The 24984-nt window shown below is 41.9% G+C and overlaps 1 protein-coding gene across 1 annotated transcript in view; it reads right to left on the reverse strand.

The window, feature by feature from the left end:
* Positions 1-24984, reverse strand: part of VAT1L (vesicle amine transport 1 like) — a 149450-nt gene that overhangs the window by 107462 nt on the left and 17004 nt on the right. The window contains exons 2-3 of the mRNA XM_063109123.1: positions 18568-18697; positions 8068-8283 (exon numbers count right to left, since the gene is read on the reverse strand). Of these exons, the coding sequence (XP_062965193.1) occupies positions 8068-8283; positions 18568-18697 (346 nt within the window). The remainder of the gene's footprint in view (positions 1-8067; positions 8284-18567; positions 18698-24984) is intronic.

Raw genomic sequence — 24984 nt, forward strand, 5'->3', positions numbered from 1 at the left:
TTTTCTGGGATTAACTCAATGACAGGGCCCTCCTTAGCTCAGCAAAGAACTCTTGTAGAATATAGAAAAAAACAGCTTATGACAGTGTTTTGATTCACAGATGTTTACTGTATTTATTATGTGGCAGGAACCAGGCACAAAAAGATTAAGACTGAGTTGCTCTGATGGTGGAGGGGCCTATAGGCTGGGGGAATGGGATGAAATAAGCAGACCAACACTTGATAATAATAACAGGACACGTGGCTACCCCTTTATGCCTGGTCCTATGTTAAGTGCCTCTTAAGCAGCAGCTCATTTAACATGCACGGAGAGCCTCTGAGGAATAGATGTGCTGCTGTTATTTCCATCATGTGAATGAGAGAGTTGAGAGGTGAGTAGCTTGCCCAGCGGCTGTGCGACTCCAGAGACCAGGCTGCTGCCCTTAGGAGCATAGAGGAAGAAGGACGATGCAGCCCGGGATGCAGAAAAGCCAGATACACTGTGGTGAAGTGAAGGGAATCCCAACTGCTCTAACAGAATCCCTGGAATCTGAGTTGCCTTTTGTTCCCTCTTGCTCACATAAAGTCTGAATGGCAGGGCAGGGACTGGACAGGGAGTGGGGGAAGAAAGTGCAGTGATTTGGGGTCCCAGGCTGAGGGGGCTCTGCTCTCTAAAGACATGGGCTTCCCAGGTCAACTTCAATGCTGGACAGGAAAACGGGGAGAGAAAGACCACGTAGGATCTCCCAGGAGGGGACAGACCTGGAAGTGGTGTGCATGACCTAGACTCTGCCCACTTCCCATTGGCCCAAACTCAAGTGCTTGGCCCCAGCTAGCTGCAAGGGCAGGGGTTAGGGAGGGTGCCTTGCAGTGCAGTCCCTGGCTGGGCAGCTGCGTACCAGCAGCAATTCTGTCTGCAGAAGCAGAACAGGAGCTTGGTAGTCAGCAAGCCATCTCAGCCACACACCTAGAAGCTGCAAGTCCTTCTGTATTGCTCAAGTAAGGAGAGATAAGGAGAGGACAGCCAGAGAGAGAGAGATGACAAGGGTCATGTGTGCCAAGGAGCTAAGGAGATCGAGTGTATCCTGAGAACAACAGGAGCCACTGTTGATCATAAGCAAGGACTGAGAGAAGATTGGTGTGTTGAGAGAACCATTCTGGCTGCAAGTAAAGAGTTAGTAGAATAAAGACAGTAAACTGTGAGCAGGAAGCCAGTTAAATGACTGCTGTAGGAACCTGGGTGAGAGATACGGGGCCAGAAGTAAACAGCAGTAGACGGGACAGAGAGAGGTGGGTATAAGAAATGTCCTATTGTCGGAATTCTTTATACGAAGACCTAACCCCCACTTCCACTTCTCATGAAAGCCCAACCTACCTCCACTTCTAATGAAGGCCCCCCATCCCTACTCTTGTCCAATGTACCTGCTTATCCTGCTCAGATTGGAGAGCAAATGCCACTTCTTTGGGGAAGCCTTCCCTCATTCCATCCCCCCGCTAGCCCAGGTCAGTTCTGTGTTATAAACACCCCCATCAGCCTGTATCACCCTTTCATAGCACTCATCAGTTATTGGATATGTGGTTATTGGATTTATATGACCACCTTTGATTTATAGGGCTTCTCATTGAAAGAAGAGAATCTGTCTTATTCTCTGTTGAATTCCTAGTGCCTGATTCAATGTGTTGAACAGAGTGGGCGCTCACTACATATGTGTTGAATGGGTGAAGGAATGACAGGATTTGGAAACTTGTAGCATGTTGGAAAAGAGCTAACCATGATTCTTAGGTTGTTCCTTGAATAACTGGGTTGATGTTGGCACCCTTCAGAATCATGATGGATTTGTTTTCAACAAAATGCACTCCTATAGTGATGCTGCAGATGGTTGTCGCTTCTGTTGAAGTTTTCTGCTGTCTGTCCTATATGCCCAAATCCTTCAACACACTGAGGATCCTTACTCACCCCGTGCTTTCATGCCTTAATGTTAGAATGCTGTAAGGTTGATCTGTCGTTTGGGGAGGATCACCGGAACACGGGTTCATAGACGATGTGGTGGAGCCTAATGATGCCCCTGCTATCTATCCACCCCTCCCTTCTGTGATTCCTTCTTCTAAATGGTTTGAATGACCATAGGAAATGCCCCATCCATAATAAATAGAATTTAATCACTGAGTGGTAGTCCTTTAACTCTGAAAGTCAAGCTCTGCTTTCCTTCCCGTGATCTATGGGCCAGCTCAGTCCCATAGGAGTGACAGGAGCAGCTTCTCTCAGCTGGTGTAGCTCTTCTTCCAATGTCTTAGTTGGATGCCTGTGGAGAAAACCTCATCTGAGCTCAGTGGAGATTCAGATGCTTCGTCCAGCCCTTCCTGTGATTTGCAATTGGAGCCAGAATGGAAGAAAAGCTGGCTTCTGTAGGTTATCTCTAAACTGTCCTCTTGCCACAGGTGAGAAAATCTGAAAATTCATTTACCTTAGTGGAATCCCATGGATGAAATAGTGCCTGTGTCTCTGTCTTTCTCTCTAACTCTTTATCTTGGAATAATTCCAGTTTTACAGGGAAATTGAAAAGATGACAAAGAAACTTCCCACATACCCTTTGCACAGATTTCCTTTAGTCAAGGGATATAAAACTACATCTAGATAGGAAAAATAAGTTCTAGTGGTACAGTAGTGCTAGGTGTCTATAATTAACAATAATTTATTGTAAGTTTTCAAATGGCTAGAAGAGAAGAGCTCAAATGCTTCTCATAACGAAAAAAAAGAAATTTTTTTACAAGGATGGATATGCTAATTACCCAGATTTGATCATCACACATTGTATACATGTATTAAAATACAACTCTGTACTCCATAAATATATACAATCAACACATGTCAGTTAAAAAAATAAATTTAAAAAATCTTCCATTAGTACGGTACACTTATCAAAACTAAGGGATTGACACTGGTACCATACTATGAACTAAACTATAGACTTTATTTGGATTTTATCAGTTTTTCCATTAATGTCCTTTTTTTGTTCCAGGATCCAACCCAAGTTATCACTTTGCACCTGTCTCCTCTGATCTATGACCGTTTCTCATCTTTCTTTGTTTTTCATTACTTTGACAGGCATTTTACAGAATTTCCCTGAATTTGGGCTTGTGTGATATTTAACCGTGATTAAACTGGGGTCATGGGTTTGGGGAAGGACATCACAGAGGTGAGGTGCCCTTCTCGCTGTATCATCTCACAGAGTATCACACACGTGGAAGTAGTCCCTTTCGTCTGCATCGAATATTTGACCAGAAGTAATTCAACAAACATTTATTCAGTCCTTGCTTTGTGTCCAGTGTGGCGACCACTATTATGAATACAAGGAAACTCTACAACCTCTCTCTTCTAACCATTTATAAATTATAAATGGTCAAGTGCTGTGCTAAGCCCTTCATTTTCTCACTTAATCCTCACATGAGGTAAATGTTACGGTTTCTGTTTTACAGAAATTAAGTTACTTGCCCAAAGTCAGCCAGCTATTAAATGGTAGAGCTGAGGGTTAAGTTCAGGTTTGCCTGTCTTCCACCACGTGACCTTGCCTCCTTTGGTAAATAACAGCACCGCGCCTGACATGGTGCTCAGAGATGAACCTACACATGAAAAGCTATGAGGATTCTCCTACAGCTTTTACCAAAAGCTGCGTACTCAGACAGGAGAGTACAGCATGGCTGCTCAGAGGAGGTGACATTTGAATTAGGAGAGAAGACCATTTTGGAAAGAAGAAACAGTATGTGAAAAGGCACCGAGGTTCACAGGGGTGGGTGTGTTCTGAGAAGAGTGAGTTCGGTGTGGCTGGCAGGTAGGGTGCATGGAGGAAGGTACTGATCCCACCTTCTCTTCCCAGAGACATTTGCTGAAGAGGTGGGCAAGGCGAGTGCATCTCAGCTCCCTCGTCTGTCTGATGCTGGGGGCTGGGTGGTGGAGCAGCACGAGCATCAGACACAGTGCCAGGAAGCCTGGGCACGTTCTGGCACTTACACTCATGACCTTTCCAACTTGTGTAACTACCAGCTTCCATTTCTGTAAAATGGAATGATGCTCTCTGCCTACTGTAATCTCTGCTCAGATGACATGATGGTAAAGGTAAAAAAAATACGAAAACTGGGAAGCATCGTATGTCAAATGTAGATGCAAATAACCTCACAGTAACAGTAACTCCACTCTTCAGAAATTGAGTGCACCGCCAATCAAGATGTTCAAAGTCACAGGAGCTTCATCATCAAGACCTGTTAAATGGGATTGGTGGCAAAACCCTCGAAGTTTCTGACATGAATCCCACTTTGTTGCTTATTTTGCTACTTTTCCTTTAAGGGATTAGGAGCCAATTTTCAACCAGATTTTAAAGGTTTGATGAGGGGTACTACCATCTCAGGCCATTTGGTCATGCTACTGTCAGACAAAAACAATGACTTCAGAGATCTGACAGAGTAGAAAAGGCACTTGGACAATTCCAATGAGCGTGTATCCTGCTCTGGATTGAATTATTTTCCTATGCTCTATTAAAGTTTCCTTGAAATCAAAGCTAAGGCTGGTGTTCCTCACACGCTGTCTGCAAATTCCCCATCCCAGCCTTGGATGAAAATCAGAAGTCTTGGTGCCATTAGGACTGCACACTCTATAGAAACCCAGTTTAGGTAACTTTATCCTAATCAGGTTTAATCTTCCTCGTCATCTCATCAACATCAAGTTAGAAAATGTGTACAGTCTTTTTACTCTTTAAGCTGTTTATACTTAGCACTGGGTAGATGTTGAACAAATATTTGTTAAATGAAAAAGTAAATGAAGGAATGAACGATCTGAGTTCTCCCAACATTCTGTATCGTTGAGTGGAAAGAGCATAGATTTTGGAATCAGCCAGATTAGGGTACAGGTCCTAGTTCTGCTATTTGCTAGCTCTGTTTTCTTTGGGACTCTGTAGACTCTGTACAGTAAAAAGAGCAGGAGAGAGGCAGCCCAGGGAACATGGCTCTGTTGGTTCCCTATTGCTTTTGTAACAAATTACCACAAACTTAGAGGCTCAAAGAAAAAAAAAAAAAACACCCAAAACCCACAGATATATTATACTACATTTCTGGAAATCTGAAATCCAAAATGGGTTTCACTGGGCTAAAATCGAGGTGTTAGCAGGGCTGTGTTCCTTTTGGAGGCTCTGGAGGAGAATCTGTTTCCTATCTAGAGTCTAGAGGCCACTTGCGTTCTTTGGCTCATAGCTCCTTCCTCCACTATCAAAGCCAGCACTGTAGCATCTCTAGATTGTTCTCTGACTCTTCTGCCTCCCTCTTCCATCTTTAAGGTCCCTTGTGATTACACTGGGCCCACCTGTATAATTCAGTATCATCTCTCCATCTTAAGGTCCTGACCTTAACCACATCTATAAAATTCCTTTGCCATGTAGGGTAACATACACACAGGTGCCAGGGACTCGAATGTGGACTTGTGGGGCGGGGAGGCATTATCCTACCTACCCCAGCAAGCAAGAATTTGGTGGCTGCATTTATCAGATTTGTCAAACAGGGATGGGAAGCACCTCTGTTCCTTTCCAAGGTATTGCAGATAATGTACAGAAAAGTACTCACTGGGGGCTCCCCCCACTATGAGAACAGCAGCCAGTTGTCTTCTTGGGAGGAATCTAGTTCTGACTGGGGTGGGGTGGGGGGACCTACTGTTCTTGCCACTGTGGGGTGGTGGAATGGTCTAGGCTCTCCTCAGGACTTAATTTTTGTAAGACAGTGTCAACCTTACCTCAGATCAGTTAAGTGTTTATATACATGAATCTGTACTTGGTCAAAAATCTTTCCTCTGACAGTAACCTTTAACTGCTGTGTACTGCCTGTCAAATCTTGGTTGGGAGAAATGCTATTCAAGGAAATCCACAGACCCAAGAGATGTGCTGTCCACCCACACCTTTAAACTCTGTCTGAAGATTAAACCAGACCATGTTCTTTTGGCCCCAGAATATGCGCTTTCACTAAATTTTGCTTTCCTTTGATGCTATTAGATGACATTAAGAGCACACCATAAGAAAGCTTCATGAAACAGTTGTAATCACTGTAACAGTTTTGCTGAGGATGTCCATTGCATTTCAGCATACACCTTTTGTGAGGAACTACAGAGAGATATTCCTCTGGAATGAGGGGGTTGTCACGGGCCTTGACCACACCCCCCTCCTTCCTCCTTCTCCCACCTATTTCCTTTTCCCTTCCCCCTCTTCTTCCCCCCCAACTGCTCTGCAACATCTTAGAATGTAAAAAAATAATAATACAAATAAATAAATAAAAAGAAATATTCCTCTGGTCTCAAAACCCAGTACTAGTTACAGCTTCCCTTAGTAACTGGTTTGTTTCCATCAAATGAACAGTAGATCTCACGGTGCTCATTTTTCCCTATTTTTACTCCACAATTAGGAAGCTAAGAGACAAAACTGTCACCCATGTTCGACAAAATTTCAGGACACTATTGTCTGCATCATGTGCATTAACTCATTTTCCTACTGTCATTTTCCCTTTTCCCCAGTTCTTTCACCTGTTTTACACTTTAGTTCTTATTGCTGGTAGTGTCTGTAAGCCCAGAATAAAGTATGGTAAAAATTTTTGTTATTTTCCAACATTTTATTTATTTTCAGGTACACATGCCCCTGATACATTCTTCTTTGTTCCAGGAACAAAAAATAAAAAATTAAAATATGAAATGAAACATCATGGACACCAATGAATAAACACTGACTCTCAGAAGAACCAAGGGTAGCATCACTGTAAAGACTGGAGCTAATGCTGAGTTTCTATCACTTTGCATGCTGGGCACACTAAGATCATAAATGCCAACATTTTAAATGGCTTGCTTGCTGTTAGCAGATTCTCTGAAACTGAAATCAATTTTCTTCACTAAGGGATTTTTAGCTTTTATAATATCTTTACCTAGGGTCAGAAGACATCAGCAAATTTGAGAAGTTAATTGAAGATATTTGTCTTAAGGCATCTCAAAAGTTTCATATCTTTGCCTTTATGGTTTTGGATGTGAGTTTGTATTTTCAGAAAGGAAAAATGGAAATGTACTTTACATCACCTAGGGTTTTGATAGTTGTCAAAAGCCAAGATTTAAAAAAAAAAAATCAATGTTAGTAAAGCCTCCAGTGAAAATAGCTTTCCGATAGACCCAGTTATAAGAGTTAATGTCTCAGTTCATCAAACCCCAGAGTCACCGACTCTGAGAACCTCTCAAGTTCTATTAGATGGTGTGCAGGACGTTCTTTTGTTAATCTCTATATCCAAAGAGTCTAGAACATAGTATTTGAGGGTTCTTCAAAAATTTTATGGAAAGGTTAGTAGTATCTTTTAATCCCATTTTTTCCATGAGCTTTTTGAAGTGCCCTCATATGTTTAGTAAATATTTTGTGGAATTAGTGAGTAAAACCTCCCACTCTCAAAAAGATTAGTGTTCCACCCCAACCCCAGCAGACTGTGATGGGCACATTGTGCTTACCATGTGGTGCGCATGTAGTAAGCACAGAATGACTGGCGCTGAGACACATCCAAGCTATAAAAGAAATTTCTGCCATCCCTGAACTCCAGAGCAACAATTTTGATTTCCATCACTTTCTCTCTTGGCAAAGACACACCTGACAGATGACATTGACTGTGCAACCACTCTCATGGGTATACTTAGGATTATGTGTTGTGCTAGTACAATCTCTGTCTGCCTGTATTCCACCCAAGAAAATATAGCAGAACACAAATGAATAAGAATGTCATTAACATAGAGACCATTTCAAATCCACTGCAATTTATCAAAAAAGTAAACCATCCACCCTTTCGGCGTTTCAAATAATATTAGTAGTATATGATTTGTGAAGCATCTCACTATGATTGACACAACATGTCATCATGATACCAAGACGGAGAGTGCTTCTCAACAGAAACCCCCCTGTCCCCAATGCAGTCATCTATATGGACTCTACCATCCATGTGAGATCCACCAGAACCAATCTCATTGTTAATTGGGTGTCACTCCACTTCCACCATCATGACCTTGAAGAAGAGGGATCACAAGGAGCTGACTTACCACACCACCTCCAGCCGAGTGCACAAGCACAGACATCCCTTCCCGGAGGTTGGCAACTTCAAAGAGCATCATGTAGGCTGTGACGAAGTTCATGGGGAATGCAGCAGCCTCGGAGAAGCTCATGTCATCTGGAATCTTGTAGACAAACTCCACTGGTGTGCAGACCACCTCTGCCCAGGCATTGTAATTGACAAATGCCATGATACGATCCCCAATCTGGATATGGGGAAATACAGAGTTAGTGGAATCTCGCTCATGATACAGGCTCAAGGAGGGTGTAAATTTATTGGGAGCTGTCCATGGTACAAAACATCATTCTTTTTCCTAACTCACATACTTATAACATCTATCCAAATTCTTCTGAGTTTCACAGTCTTTTCTTTTATACTTTGAATAAACAAATAATTTTTGAATACATTTGTAGTAAAAAAACACAAATTGCTACTTAAGCATCACAACTTATACAACCAATTTGATGAACTGTCACAGCTCTGTATTTCCTGCCCACCCATCTTCACCACTACCACCAGAAACAGGAAAGTTGTTCGGTTGAGGACCCACTCTCTCCTTGAAGTTCTGGACACTATATAGGTGATAGCAAGAGGCCTGGGCAGTGTCAGTACATCTAATAAAGGTAGAAAAGTGATGCACAGTCCTCTTCCATTCTTTCAAAACCAACTTCACTTTCCACTGTGTTCTTCCTTTAGGACTTCTCAGGAATTTTAGTTCCCATAGTTGAGAATGAGGGTCTTACAGCCTGTCTGGAGAATGAATTTCTCCGCATGAAAGGTTTTTGTATATGCACATTTGATCACAAAGTAAAGCTACCATTTAGTGAAAAATAATAATGTACCAGACTCTAATCTTCATCTTATGTCAGTTATTTTATTTAATCTACATGACAGCTTTATAAGATGTCATCCCCATTATACACATAAAAAAACTGAGGTTGAGAAAAGTTAAGTCTGTTGCCTAAAGGTACATAGGCTAAGGCCTGTCTGATTCCAAATACCTTCCCATGACATCACAATGTCCTCCCACCATGATTATTTATTAAGTCCCTTCTCAGTCTTAGGGTCTAGGCAGTGGAGATACAATTTGCACAATTCATGCTTTCAAATTGTTCATATTCCCTGAAATTTTCATGTGGTAAGTACCATGAGTGATGGGGCTTAGAGGCAAATCCATTTGGAATGGATAATATTTTAGTAGAGAATAAAGCCTTAAGCCAAAGGCATGAAGCTTTGATGGTGATGTTTCAGATGTTGGTCCAAAGATCATTTTTTCCTTTGGGGAAGGATGGGTTGGGGTAAAGGCATGCTAGACTAGCCTGAAGGTGAGTTCCCTAAGACCTTGGGGATTTGCCAGGTTGGCCAGTTCTGTGTGTTTTGGAATAGAGCTGCTACAGCCTCAGTGCATGGTTGGCACCATGTCTACAGGGACCTGATTGTCCATTCAGCCAGGGGATGATGCTGTAGAAAGACAATGGAAAATCCTGGCACCATCCAGACCAGGGTAATGAGGAGTACAGGTGGATGAGACAGTGAGGGCCGCATTGACAATGTTGTAAGTGAACCTGGGTGCCTCTGCTCCAGCTGCCAGGACATCCCTGCCAAGGGATTCAGTTAGCCTAACTCAGGAAAGACATTTGAATCACAGAATCAAATTTCTCTGCTCCAGTATATCTTCTGGGGCTCTCCTGCCAACAATAGGAGCAAAGCAGAGCCTGGTCTGCTCATTGAGAGAAAGGCAAGTAATTAATCAACATGATGACCTGATAGCTGGGCAAGTAGGGCTTTCTGACCACCTCCTCACATCTCCTTTCCTAATCCTTGGGAACCTTGACATAAATGCAGCCAATGTTCCATTTCCTGAATCCCCGTGTGTTATCTGTGGCTCCGACTCCCACCTGCTTTCTTCTCCCCACTTTCGTAAGCCCCTAAGTTACCCTGAACCCCTTGGATACTGGAAGGGGGTAGCCCTTCATCTGGGCAGCAGTAGCAGTCTGTCTCAGAGAGGAGTCAATTACAAATAAAACATCAGCCAACAAGAAAAAAGTGGAAGCTGGGGGTGAGAGTTAAGACAACATGAGAAGAGGAGAAGAGAAGGGCTGGTCTATGTGCCTGTCCAGTATCAACTCCTGTTTGTCCCCCACAGCCAAACTGGAAAATCAGCCAGAAAAGCTTGGAAATACTCATGCTCACATCCCCATGCCTTTGTACCTGCTATCTCCACAGCTGGCTTTCCCTTTCCTTCCTTTCCTTTTGGCAAACCTTTGACTTTCCTTCAAAGCTCAGCTCAGATATCCGCTTCTCTGAAGCTTTACCTGATGACCAACCTTCCCCCACAAAAGCAGAACTGGTGACTCTTCTCAATGTTACGGGTATTTGTTCTTACTCCATGCTTCCTGTGTGCTGGCACTAACTACATAGCAAATATGACTGCATTTAATCCTCATCAACCTTATGTGGTAGCTTTTACCATTGTCCCCGTTTTACAGAATGGAAACTGAAGCTCACAGCGGTTAAATAACTTGCCCAAGACCACACAGGTGTAAGTGGTGAAGACAGGACTTATACTGAAGTCCATGTGATTCCTTATATGATCCTTCATCATTATGTGGATCCCATTATGTTGGATTATCCTTTGACGTGATTGGCTACCCCTCTAAATGGTGAGCTCTCAGGGGGCAAAGACTAGATTTTATTGATCTATGAATTTTTAATGCATGGCCCAATTCAACCCTTGAGAAGCTTTCAATAGTCTCATAGGAAGCATCTCTGGGTCTGAAGAGGAAAATCAGTGTTTGGCCTCGATTAGAACCCCAGGAAACTGTTGGGACAGGGACTGCTAGGAACTATTGTTATGAATAATAATAAGTGGCATTTACCAAGAATCCAACATGTTCCTGGATCTGGGCTAAGTGCCTTTATTTACATGACCTTATATAATTTCCACAAGAACTTCATGAAGTTCTTGAACTTTATGATAACAATGAACTATTATTATGCTCTTTATATACATAAGAGAATTGAGATGACAATAGGTATGGCTACTTATTCTATTCTAAAGGGTGAAGGAGCTTCTAAAGAGCAGAACCAGAAGGCTTCCAGTCCAGATCTGTCTCCCTACAGAGCTCTCCCTTGTTCTAGCCAGGCCTCTTCTTCTCAGCACTGCTAAGATGAGCTGTTACTAAGAGGAAGGCTACCTTGACTGACCACCATGCTGGTTTGAGGGTCTTTCTCTTACTCTCCAGGAAAATATCTAGAAATAATAGGACACACCCTACAAAGCTCAAGCCTGTACGTATAAGCATCAATGAGCTTTCCTATCCTTGGCAATGGGGTTGGCCTTCAGCTAAATGTATGTTCCAGCTGATTTTAGGGGAATTCTAAGGCAGCCCCGACTCATCAGCTGGCAGCAGCCTCAGCCAAGCCCATGGTGCATTTTCTTATTGCTAAAGCTTCTATAGAGAGAGAACCAAGGAAACCCTAGGAGCTGCCATACCTATTGTTTTCTCCTCCTGGCTCCAGGTGGAAATTCAGTCTTCCCACGTACAGGAGCCTGCCTGCACCCTCCTGAAACAATGATAGAAATGGCTGCAGTGCTCTGAACCTGGATTCTAATCCTGGTTCTGCCCCTTGTAGCTGTGCGACCACAGGCAAGGTGCTTTTGCTCACTCTATCTGTCTTTCAGGGAGTGTGTCTGTCAGTCGGGGATTGTCCTGCCTCTCTCACAGCGCTCATCAGGATGCAATATATGTGAACTTGGCTGTCATGTCATCTCCTGGAAAAGACCATCCCAACGCAAGAAGCACTCTTTCCCTCCCATAATTCACTTTTATTCTCTTCAAAGCACTTATCCCAAATGAAGTTATCTCATTTATTCACATGTTACATCTCCACTGCCTACTTCTTTCCACTCCCAATTAGAATGTCAGCTGCAAAAAGGCAGGGGCTTCTCAGTGCCCAGAACAGTGCAGGTATTGGTTGAATGAATAAATAAAGAAACCCCAAATACCATTGAGAGTGGGAGGGGGTGGTCACTAAAAGTTAGATTCTATTTCAGATCTCCAATTCAAACATATAATGAAGTATTTCTTCATTTTTTTTTTGGTAGGGATTTCTCACATGCTCCTGAGAATCAGCTGAAACTAGAGATTCTTTCCCAGAAAACAAAACAAAATGAGGTTGAATGTGCCTACCCTCGCCTGCCTCCCACTTTCAAGGCATCCGTGGATACCCTGAGGCCAACTATGAACCCTCCCGGGGTCCACGGGAGCCAGGTTCTCACTCTACCTCCCAAACGTAAACATTCAATGTGCAGCACATCACACGCACCATGGCATATTAGTCCTGGAAGGTCATCTTACAGACTCTATCTCTCACCTAAACTCTCTGTTTCAGAGATGAGGGAAACTGAGCCACAGGGAAGGTTAAAGATTTGCTGAAAGCTGTACAGAGTGCCAAGGGCAGGGGTAGGAGTGAAGTCTAGTCTTATTTGTTTTCTGCCACCCCATATGGATTCACTCCAGTCTAGTTCTTTGTGTATTGGACTCAGAGCTTGGCACTGCATTACCCATCACAGAGGGTGTGAAACCTGGTGCATCAGAGCTGGGCAAACCCAAGTGCAGGAACCCACAGGGCAGTGACTGGGCTGATGGTGAAATAGGAGAGAATGCCATCAGGTGTGATGAACAGCAACAACTAAAATTTATTGGACACGTATTATAAGGAGGGCATTTTCCTAAGGGCCTCACATGTTTTAACACATCTAATCTTTACAAAAACCCTATGACATTATGCTGAATACTGTGTTCTTTTTATTAGTAGTTTACCAGACACCATGACAAAAAAAAAAAAAGGCAGCAGCAGTCTTCACTTTGAAATGGTAAATTATTTTTTCATAGCATATTATTATTAAAGGTGAATACACATAAGCGCATGGATATTACTAGGTTGCATGAGCTGCCGAGTGCTACTTACATTGAATTGTTCTATTTCATATGTTAGCTACTTGCATTATGGCTTTCAAATAAAATATTCAAATTGCTGTGGCCACAGTGAATTCTTAATAAATTAATGACTTTCCTATATGTATGTTTTGATGTTTATATATTTTTCTTATAATTGATTCTACTGTTTTCTTTTCTTTTCTTAGTATTTCTATTCTACCTCTATCCAACAACAACAAAAAACCTCCTGTGACATGGGTTCTTTAATGGCCCCTTATTACAGATGAATAATCACAGATTTCACAGATATTTATATTGAGGTAAAGAGAGATTAAATCACATGTGCAAAATAATGGAGCTAGAGAGTAGCAGGGCCAGGATTTAAATCCAGGTAGTCTGATTCCAGATACAAATAATTAATTCATTACACCTAAGTTCTACAAAGAAAACATAAAGTTATATAAGGGTGTACAACAGGAAAACCTGCAAAGTCTAGAAACATATTTTGAAGTCTTTAGGTCTCGGCTCTATAATGGGTACAATATTAGTAAAGGATCCTTATGAAAATTAACATAATATGCATGCAATGCACTTAGCACAGTGCATGGAAAATGAGGAAAGAGAAATAAACATTAGCTCTTAAAAAGAATGGTTGGTTCCTGACCTCATGAAATTCACAGTTCAATAATCAATAGCTGGCTATAGACTCACTATATTTCAAAGGGAGAAGGAATAGCTGTCTAATGAGGAAACTGAGGGAAAAGAGAGGCTGTCCCACTGGCAGTGAGTGTCCCAATCCCTGGAAGGGGTGGAGACCAAGTGATGAATGTTGGGAATATCATCTTCAAGGGCTTGAACCAGAGGACAACTAGGGTCTAAAACTGTGGTAGAGTTTGGATGTGTTGTCCCCTCCAAAACTCATGTGGAAGTTTGATCTCCAATGTGGCAGTGTTGGAAACTGAGTCATGGGGGCAGATCCCTCATGAATGGATTAATGCTCTCCCTGGGGGAGGGGGGAGTAATGAGTAAGTTCTCACTCTATTATTTCCTGCAAGAGCTCGTTGCTTACAAAGACCCTGGCACCTTCTCTCTCTCTCCTGCTTCCTCTCACCATGTGATCTGTTCGTACCCACCAGCTGCCTGCCATGTTCTGCCATGAGTAGAAGCAGTCTGAGGCCCATGCCAGATGCAGCTGTCACAGAATCATAAGCCTAATAAACCTCTCTTCTTTATAAATTACCCAGTCTCAGATAATTCTGTTATAGCAACACAAAACGAACTAAAACAGAAAATTGGCACCAGGAGTGGGGTGTTCCTAAACAGAAACCTGAAAATGTGGATGCAGCTTTGGAACTGGGTAACGGGCAACTGTTGGAGGAGTTTGGAGGACTTAGAAGAAGACAGAAAGATGAGGGAAAGTTTGGATGTCTTAGAGACTTATGTAGTGGTGAGCAGAATGCTGATAGAAACGTGGACAGTAAAGGCCATGCAGATGATGAGGTCTCAGATAGGAATAAGGAACTTATTGAGAATTGGACAAAAGATCACCCTTGCTACACCATAGCAAGGAATTTGGCTGCATTGTGTCCCTGCTCTTGAACTTTGTGGAAGTGGGATTTAAGAGTTGAACCAGAGCATTTGGCTGAAGAAATTTCCAAGCAGCAAAGCATTCAGGACGCTGCATGGCCACTTTTAACAGCCTACTCTGAGTTATGGTGGCAAAGGCATAATGTAAAACCAGAATTTAAAATGGAAGCAGAGTGTAAAGATTTGGAAATTTTGCAGCCTGGCCGTGTGGTAAAGAAGCAGACAGCCAGAGAACAATGCAAGGGTGAAGCAGATAAACTGGTTGCTAAAGACATTATCTTGGTGTTGAGGCATGAGAGGAAAGCCCTGAAGGCATTTGAGAAGTCTGGAAGGGTGCCCCACCCATCACAGGCCCTGAGGCTTAGAAGGACTGAGTTGTCCTAGAGGACAGACCTGGGGCACAGCTGCCCTCGGGAACCCGCTCCCTGCATCCCAGCTGCTCCGGCTAGAACGGCTCCAAGTGTGGTTCGTGCAGCAGCCCTGAAGAGTAGAGGCCCGAAACCTCGGTGGTGTCGACGTTGTGTTAAGTCTGCAAGCAGGCAGGATGTGAGAGCAGTGGAGGCATGGCAGCCTCCGCCCAGATTCCAGAGGATGTATAGAAAAGCCTGGAAGCCCAGGAAAAGACCTGCCACAGGGGCAGAGCCACTGCAGAGGCCATCTCCTAGAGCAATACGGAGCAGAAATGTGGGGTCAGAGTTGCAGCAGAGAAACCCCAATAGCACCATGCCTACTGGAGCCATGAGAGCAGGACCACCATGGAAACACCAGACCTGTGGAGCTACCAGAATGGAACACCAGCCTGGGAGAGGTGAAGTGTGGCCCAAGACCAGGAAAGCTGTAGGAGCGGAGCTGCCCAAGGACTTGGGGACCCAACCCCACACCAGTGTGCAGAGGCAGTCAAACATGGAATCAAGGTACCTGATTTGCCAGCCTTGAGATTTAATGCCTGCCCTGCTGGGTTTCGGATTTGTTTGGGACCTGTTTTTCCTTTCTTCTGGCCTATTCCTCCCTTTTGGAATGGGAATATACACCCAATGTCTGTTCCACCATTGTATCTTGGCAGTAGATAAATTTGGTTTTGATTTTCAGGTTCACAGCTGGAAGGACTTTTGCTTTTGGTCTCAGATGAGACTTTGGGCTTTGGACGTTTAAGTTGGTGCTGGAACAAGCTAAGACTTTTGGGACTGTTGGGATAGAATTTTGGGATAGTATTTTGTATGTGAGAGTGACATGAGTTTGGGGGAGCCAGGGGCGGAATGATGGAGTTTGGATGTGTTGTTCTCTCCAAAACTCATGTGGAAATTTGATCTCCAATGTGGCAGTGTTGGAAACTGATTGAGTCATGGGGGTGGATCCCTCAGGAATGGATTAATGCTCTCCCTGGGGGAGGGGGGATTAATGAGTGAGTTCTTGCTCTATTATTTCCCATGAGAGCTCGTTGCTTAAAAAGACCCTGGCACCTTCTCTCTCTCTCTCTCTCTCTCTCTTCCTCTCTCTTGCTTCCCGTCGCCATGTGATCTGCTTGTACCCACTGGCTGCCTGCCACTTTCTGCCATGAGCAGAAGCAGCCTGAGGCTCACGCCAGATGCAGCTGTCTTAGAATCATAAGCCAAATAAACCTCTTTCCTTTATAAATTACCCAGTCTCAGGTATTTCTGTTATAGCAACACAAAACAGACTAAAACAAAGTGACATCCTCTTCTTCACAGAGTCATGAAAACCCAAAGATACAGACTCAATACCACAGAGCAGCTGACGGCCTCCAGTGTCAACACAGAGTATAATGAACAGAGTGGTGGTGCTCGTGGCCACCTTGACAGTGGTGGTGGTCATGGCCATCCCAGCAGGACTGAGTGCTCCCAGGTCTCTCATTCAACTTTGCTCCATCATTTCCATTTCATTATCAAAATGGCAAATGTGGCTAAGCCGTGGATCAGTGCCAGCCTCAGAGTCTAGAGGTAGGCACCTTTAAAAAAATATCCACTTCACTTCATTATTTGATTCTGCTAAGAAAAAGATATCAGTGAAGGGTCAAAAAACCCACATTATTCCTTTACTACTGGGCTTCTGGTGACAACTTTTCAACCTTCCCTTGTCGATCAAACCAGGAGAGCTATTGAGTGCATTGCCGCATAGAATTCTATTTTCAACATGATTGAAAATCTGAAGTCAAAATTATGGAGCGAATATTAACATTGGTTTTCTCCTGTATCACACCCTGACTGGAAACATGTAGGTGGCTTTTTTATTTGTTTGTGCAGCCAGAAGTTATTGGAGTGGAGAGGGTTTGACCATAAACAAGCAAGGGCTAATTAGTAGAAAATAAGTCTTATTTAAAGAAATAATATGTAATCAATAAGTTATTTATCTAAATTAAGTCCAGAACATCCCTGTTTACTGTTATATTCTAAAATAATTGGGTTTTTTATTCAATGCTCAGGGCAAATAGAATGAGCAGTATAATTTTTTTGTGGTGGGGTGGAGGACATGGAGGAGTGAAAAGTAGATACTATTTTTATATGCAGCAATTTCAGGCAGAGATAGTTTGCCTCTGTTATATTGCTTACGTGAGGACAGAAAATGTAAACTCGTGTGGAATAAAAGAAAATTATCATTTACTTCTTCTTTCTTAACATTTTTTCTGCTGTATTATCTGGAAAACACTGACAAAAAAAGCTGAGAACTGGAATGCGATTTCCAGACATTCATCATAATGAATTTGGAGCATATTGATATTTTCAGAGTATTGAGGCTCAGATGTACTAAGACTGAAAGCAGGCTCAGATTCAATTCCAAGGGCATTTTGGCATTGTGTTTTACAGGATTCTTCTTCAGTTCTCCTTTCCTGCATTTTGTATTGCAGCATTTGTGGGTTGGGAGCAGGGGTAAAGATCATGGGGTTGCAGGGAGCGTATAAAGGCTCTGGAGACTTGAATCCAGGTTCTGCAAGTACTTGCTACCCTTCTGACCTCTCAGGAAATTACTGAACCCTTCTGAACCTCATCTGCAAGGGAATAATAACAAAGTTTACCTTGCAGGGTTGTGATGAGGCTGAAAGAGAGATAACCTCCCCATGGTTCTGGTTATAGTGGGTTTTGGCATAATAGCTCCCTTCATCTCTCCTTAGGGGAGCACTTTGTTGGGAGTGAGAACTCCTGCAGTTGATTTGCATTGGTTTTTCTGACTCCAAACTACGACAATTTTGTGCGATTGATTTGCCCGCAGTTTTTCAGTTTTTATGGAACAAATTCTATTTGATTTGCACTATAATGGTAGAAAGGGTCATACATCTTTTCACAAATTAAAAACAATTTTACTATGGAGACTTTTGAACACATACAAAAGTAGTCAGAATAATGCAATAAACCTTTTTAACCAGTGCCCTACTCCCAAAGCCGTCAATCCATGGCCAATTGTGCCCCACTGTCAGGTTCCTCTACTCTTTAAGATCTTCATCCCAAAATGCTACTTCCCCAATTCCTGAATAGTTAGGGATTTATAAATGATCACTTAAATGTATCAGTTAATTCAATATTTAGAGAAACCAAATTACAAAACACAGAGGCTATTTCCCCCAAACTTTTGTGTTTTGTCATTGATTTTTGAGCCTGAGGTGATGGGAAAGTGAGAGTGGTGGATGGGAGAAGAGGCTCTGCACACTTAGCAAATCCAAAGCCAAATACTCTTATTTAATAGATACATGGCATGAATAAAGGGGATGATGAGATTGGTCCTGCCCACTTTACCAGATTGTCACCGGGAGCAACCAAGAGAGTACACATGAAAGGCATGAGATTTTGGAAAGTCCTATCATTATGAACACTGTTAGTAAAACCAAATAATAAGATAACAATAATAATACACATTATAGGTTATTTCAAACATTTTTTGCATATTCTTTTATTATCTCAGTGGATCCCAGATGAATATCACTCCTTAAGTCAGAGTCAAAACATTACCTCGTATCCTTTCACGCTGTCCCCCAGAGCTTCAACGATCCCAGAACATTCAAATCCTGGCACCAGGGGAGTCTTGGGAGGGTTGTCAATATTCCCTTGTCGTACCATCAAGTCAATGAAGTTTAAACCACTGTGAACAGCAAATGTGAAAAGAGAAAAATTCAAAATGAGATCCAAAAGAAAGCACTGACCTGGTTTTCTTTTTTTCCCATTCCTTTTCCTTCCCTCCCTCTCTCTCCTCCCGTTCTTCATTTTTTTCTTTCTGGAAAAGTGTCCCTAATCGTCAAGCAACTTAACCAAATGTCACCAACAAAGCAAAGTTCAATTATCTCTATTCAAATAAGTAATGCTTTCCTGGCAATGGAAACAGTAGTTACAGAGTTTACATTATAGTTCAAAAGACAGTCCCTTTGTCCTCTCTCAGAGACTGTTTATTCTTACTTTAAAAGCACACGTTGACTAGCCTGACCATTAGACATTCTAGCATTTAAGCAAGAGTAAAAATTATGCTAGGAAGTGGTTTGCTTTAAGCAGACATATGGAAAGTAGCTAGACACAATGGCCACCAGCCAATCTATGAGAAAGAGAAATAAGATTTATTTAAAAAGTCTCAAAACAACCAACCATCTCTCCTTAATCATAATGCACACTTATACAAGCACCGTGCATAAACAGCTCCTATAGTGGTGAATATGTACCATCAAGAGACTACATCATGGTCCCCTGGAGGAGGGTAACTCAAAGAAGAGAAATCAAAGGGACAGCCCGATGAATATGGGAAGACTGGAGGGTTTGTTTAAAAAACATAAGTTATATCTGGATGAGAAAAGTTATTAGGTATTTTCTGTTGACACATTACTTTTGAAATAAGAAAGTTATAATTAAAATATATCAAAGTCATCCCCATGGAAAACCATATACTCAATTCCAATGATGCGGCCAATACTTCAGACTTTTATTTTTTTAGATCTACTCTTGGGGATTACATTATCACCCATTGACAACACCTGTACTCCCATGCTTATTGCAGCTCTATTCACAATAGCCAAGAGTTGGAATCAACCCAAACGTTCATCATTGGATGAGTGGAAAAGGAAAATGTGGCATATTTATAAGATGGAATACTACTCTGCCATAAAAAAGAATGAAAAACTGCCATTCACAGAAACATGGATGAACTTGGAGAAAATTATGTTAAGTGAAATAAGTCAAGCACACAGAGAGAAATACCACACGTCCTCACTTATATGTTTGAGCTAATAAAAAATAAATAAACAAGTAATAAAAGAAAAAAAGACTTAAAAAACCCATTTACTAATCACTTGCTAAAACACATCCCATTGTACATGCATTTTTTCCCAACATATGAGGTTCTAATGTACTTCTTGTTTTCATAAGCCACCAACTAAGAAATAGTCAGATTGTAGAAACCAAACTTCACAATCTGACACAAGGTCCATTAGCATCTGGCCACAGCTTCTTTTCTAAGCAAGACGACTTAAACTACTTTGTAAGCACGTCTTGCCCATTTCTTCCTCCGCCTCTTTGGAACCAAGAAAGCATCTAACTCTACCTACACCCCTGGTCTCACTCATCAGTCTCAGCCACAGACAATGGATAAAGGCAAGGAGGATGACTTCCTGGAAGGGTGGGCTCAAAAGTCTCTACCTTCTCAAGCTTTTCCCAACCGCAAATCAGGCAAGTTTCACATATTGCCCCCGTCAGTGCAACCTAAAGGTGCCCTTCTCGAAGGGGGCTGCACACCTCACATTTCTGTGCTTTCAGAGTGCTGGCATGCACCAGACCCAGAGCGAAATAGTAGGTACTCAAGTAAGACCTGCTGAATGAAAGAATAGTCATGTATACTCAAACACATGCTGCCAGTTTGAGTACCAATCTTTTAAAAAAGCAGTTAAGAAATGCTCAGAGTAATGGATACATTTCTGAAATGTATATGTAGACTCCAAAAGGTCCTGCTTTGATGGTTAATAGTTATTCAGGTCATTTATTAACCAAAATGCTCTCTAATAACATGGTCAGTTTCTTAAGTGCTTTGGGAGAACTGGTACAAATCTCAGTTCTACCACTCCTGCCTACGTAGCCTTGGACAAGTTACTTATCTCCTTCGTGCCTTATTCCTCGTCTGTGAAATGGGGGTGATGATAGCACGTACTTCATGGGTTGTTGTGAAAATTAATGGGAGTGAAGCATGGCACCAAGTATATAGTAAGTATTAACATGAGCCTTTACATTTTTATTTTAAGTTTAGAAAGCAGAAGTATGTGATACATTTCAGGAAGACTCCCATTAAAAAGGGGGTTAAAAATGGTTTCGGAGTTGACATGGGAAAACTTCAGCTCTCTATAAACCTCACTTCTATGAAATGGTCCATTATCTGACACAACCAAATAAAGAAAGCATCACCGTAGAGCAATAAAAGGAATTTTTACGTCCCCAATCAAGCACTCCATCTCATTTCACACACATTTTTTAGCTCGCTGGGTCTTCCCTTGTATGAAAACCTGTGATTTCCCGAGGCCCTGATGGAGAAATGCAGAAGAGATGACTTGACAGTTCTGCAAACACAGTGGCCTCTGGAGAAGGTTTTGTCATCCACACTTATTGCACTGCTCAATAGGCCTGCCTTCAATCACCATCCAGCGAGGACAGGGCCTGGTGATTGCAGACTGAGAGCCAGCTCCTTAAGTCCCACTGAGAAGGGCTAAGACTGACTTTATAGAAGCCTGTTGTATCCTGTTTCTGCAGTGAGGCATTCAGGGATTCTGTCAGGTCATGGCAAATGCCACCTATTCTCAGGAAGCAGGTATATTCAGTGAGACAGGGGCCAGGTCAGTGTTGTTCAGGAGGTAAACAATTTCTAATGGTGTACCCTCACGTGTTATTGTGGTTTTTGGTTAAGAGAGAAGAAATTCAATTTGTTTCACAGAGACTTTCCACCCACCTCCTCCTGATATGAATATAGCTAGCATTTACGGAGGGTTTAATTTGTGGCAGGAACTGTGCTAAGTGCTGTACTGTTGTTATTTGATGTAAGACAACAATACGACTATGAGGTAGAAGCTATCATACTCATTTTTCAGATGAGGAAACGGAGACCCAGTGAGATGAAGTAACTAGCTTATCATCAACTCTTTAGAAAATGTTAAAGTCAGGATTTGAACTCAAGCAAAGTCTAGGACCTGGGCCCTTGTACAACACACTCTACTACCTCTTGATGACCCCCTCCCCACCCTTGCTGAAGTGTCAGGTCCAAGGGCTGTGTTTATCTTTTTCCTCCCTTTGATAGCTGACTGCACCAGTGGTGGGCCCAATGTTGGAGGTGTGGCCATTCGTAATCTAAGCAGAAACCCGTTTCTGAACATGAATAAATGAGCTGGTTCAAGAACCAGCTCTCACAAAATATGATTTGAGATACACGTGGCAAGAGAAGAACTTAGCAAAAGACAGGGTGCCAAATGACACAACTAAGCTAGAGGGACCTAGCTGACCTGAGCTTCCAGGAAGCATAACTGAAAAAGCCCAAAGGTAGGGGAGTTAAAATAAAAAAACACAAGAGCTCCAGAGTCAGCCCAACAGCCTGCCCCAGGCTGAGGCTTTACAGCCTTCCATTGCTGAGTTGCCTATAATGAGAGGGTCCAGTCTCTAGACTTGGTGAGGCCCTGCTCCATCCTGCCTCCTGCTCTCTGATTTCTGAGAGGTCTTTTGTGATATGTGTTTACAACAGAACCTCTTTGCTTGGATTACTGTGTGGTCTCTGTCCTACAAAACCAAAAGATACAAACTAAAGCAAATACCATAATCAATTACCCCCAATTCACCCATTGGGACAGACATTATTAACTCCATTTTTTTTCTCCCAGACAAAAACAAGTAACATCATTCAGAAACAATAAGTTATTTGCCCAAGGCCACACCGACAGTGAATGGTGAAGCCATGGACTTAAACTTGGGTCTGTCTAGTAGTTTCCTTTTTCCAGCACAACAGGAAAAAAACAGCAACATATCAAGCTATACATCTGCACAATTACAGTTTCCAGTATTCTCTAAGATAATTTGGTTTTTACCTGGAAATGTTTTGAGGGTGGCAATGACTATGCCTGATGACTCAGGGCCACACAGGGCATAATCTTCAGATGTCTCTTTTACCTAATTTTTATACAGCTCTTAAACATTTGAGATCATTGCAAAAAAACAGCAACGGAAAGTACTTGACATTATGCTGTGCTAGGTAATCATATTTTTCTCAAAGATTGGTATAATTTTAACAAACAATATAAGGCTTTTAGTTTTCCTTCCATACTAAATTATTAATCAGAGGCTAGGTTTAAAGAGTTTTTACTGGGATATAGCATCCCGAAGGAATAAAGGCAGAGGTCTGAGAAAGAGATCCTGAAAAACTGAAAACATAGGATGAGCAATCTGAAGACATGATAGAAGACACAGGGATATTTGAGGACAGTCCCTTTAAATAATAGCACATTCTTACATTTGCATAGCATAGCACAGATTACAAAGTGCTTTCATATAAATCTCATTAAACTTTGTAACAATCCCCGAAAAGCAAGAAGTGCAGCTATTACTACTCCCATTCAATAGATGTGTACATTAAGACTCCCATAAGAAAACTATTTGCCAAAGGCAACACAATTGGTGCATGACAGAGCTGAGACTCGAGTCAAGGTCCTCAGACTCCTGGTTTATTGTATATCCCATGATGCCATGAAATCTCAAATGCAAGTAAATCAAATGTTACTAAAATCGGTAATTGCAAGATTCAGGAGCAAGAAGACTAAGAGGAAGAGTGAACAGAAACAGATGTGGATACATGGGTTTCAGTCCCTGCACTGCCGTCAATCAGCTGTGTACCTTGGCTGAGTCTCTCGATGGTCCTTCATCCTGTGGGCTCTGCTGACGATATTATCAAAATCGAAGCTTACGGAGCAAGGAAGAGATGCTTAGTAGTCTTGATAAAATACATTGACTTGGACGCTTTGTCTCTATGTAGAAACTGAGAGCTAGCCTTGGCCTCTATACTTTCTTTTCTGTTAACTATTAAGTGAGGGATGTCACACTGTAAAGTCTTTTGAGAGGCGTTTAGCTGTCTTCATTTTGTGTTCTACAAACACGTTGTTCCCATGATAATGATGCTGCATGTTAGGTGTTAAGGTATGGGCCATTTTAGTCCTCATTTTGTGCAAAAGGAAGATGAGGGCTAGAGAGGATAAAGTACCTTGTCCAAGGTCATATGGTAGGTACCAGACCTGGGAATATGAGCCCTTTTTATGTGACTTCCAAGCTTGAGTTTTTGCCCACTGTCATTCTGTTATCTACAAACCAAAATAGGCTCCTGTGTATTCTTGTTCCCAAGGCTTGCCATTTTAGATATTTTAGTTTTTTCATATACCAATAATACCAAATGAAGACACAAATGATGTCTTAAAAGACACCAAGTGGATGACAAAAGAATCAACCCAGCTATAGTTTATTAATTTTTCAATTTGAGATAAAAATTGGCCCAAAAAGGAGTTTAGCAAAGAAGAGACAAGTAGTTATGGAGAAAGTCTTTTATTCTCCTGGTGAAAAGAAGGCAGGGGTTGCTGATGTAAAATGATTTTAGGCATTTTGCCACCCTGTTTTTCCCTCAGGTTGCCAGTATCCTCATCACTGAACATTGGAATCCAAACATTGTCAGACCATTACACAAAGAACACTATGATGAAAATCCTCTCTTCCTGCACCCTACTTCTCTATTGATACAAATCGACAGAGCTCCATCATATACTTTGATTTTGTGCTTGACAGAAATCACAAGTCTTGCCCTGTCATTGGCTCAATAAGCGACAAATTGCCAATGAAATAACCTTCAGAAACCTACTGTTTTACATATTGAAGAGATACTGTTGAGCATATCATTTGTTACCGTATACATTATTTACAAAGACAGAAGAATTTTTCCGCAAATCTCAGCACAAGGATTGGTTGTGTGGATATTATGGTATATACATCCATTTTGTAATGATATAGAGTAAAAATTAATAAACAATGATTAAATAGATAAGAAAATGAAAAGATCTCTCATCCATTACACTATGTTTCATTAGTACATAAGCTGGTTATATTTCTTTCTTTGCCTTGGTTACTAGGAAGCTCTGAGCTGGTTATATTTCTTTCTTTGCCTTTGTTGCTAGGAAGCTCTGAGCCAAATTTGCCACATTTATTATCTATGTTATCTTAATGTTCAATATCATCTTAATTCCTGAATGTTTTGGAGTTTCCATTTTTTTTAAAAATCATATACTCTATTACAGTGGTCTTCAGACTTTATTGTGCATCAGAATCCCCAAACAGGGCTTGTTAAAACCCAGAGTGCTGGGCCCCACCTCTCCTCTGAGTTCC

The sequence above is a fragment of the Cynocephalus volans genome, chromosome 10 (genome assembly GCF_027409185.1).
Source record: "Cynocephalus volans isolate mCynVol1 chromosome 10, mCynVol1.pri, whole genome shotgun sequence".
NCBI lineage: Eukaryota > Metazoa > Chordata > Mammalia > Dermoptera > Cynocephalidae > Cynocephalus > Cynocephalus volans.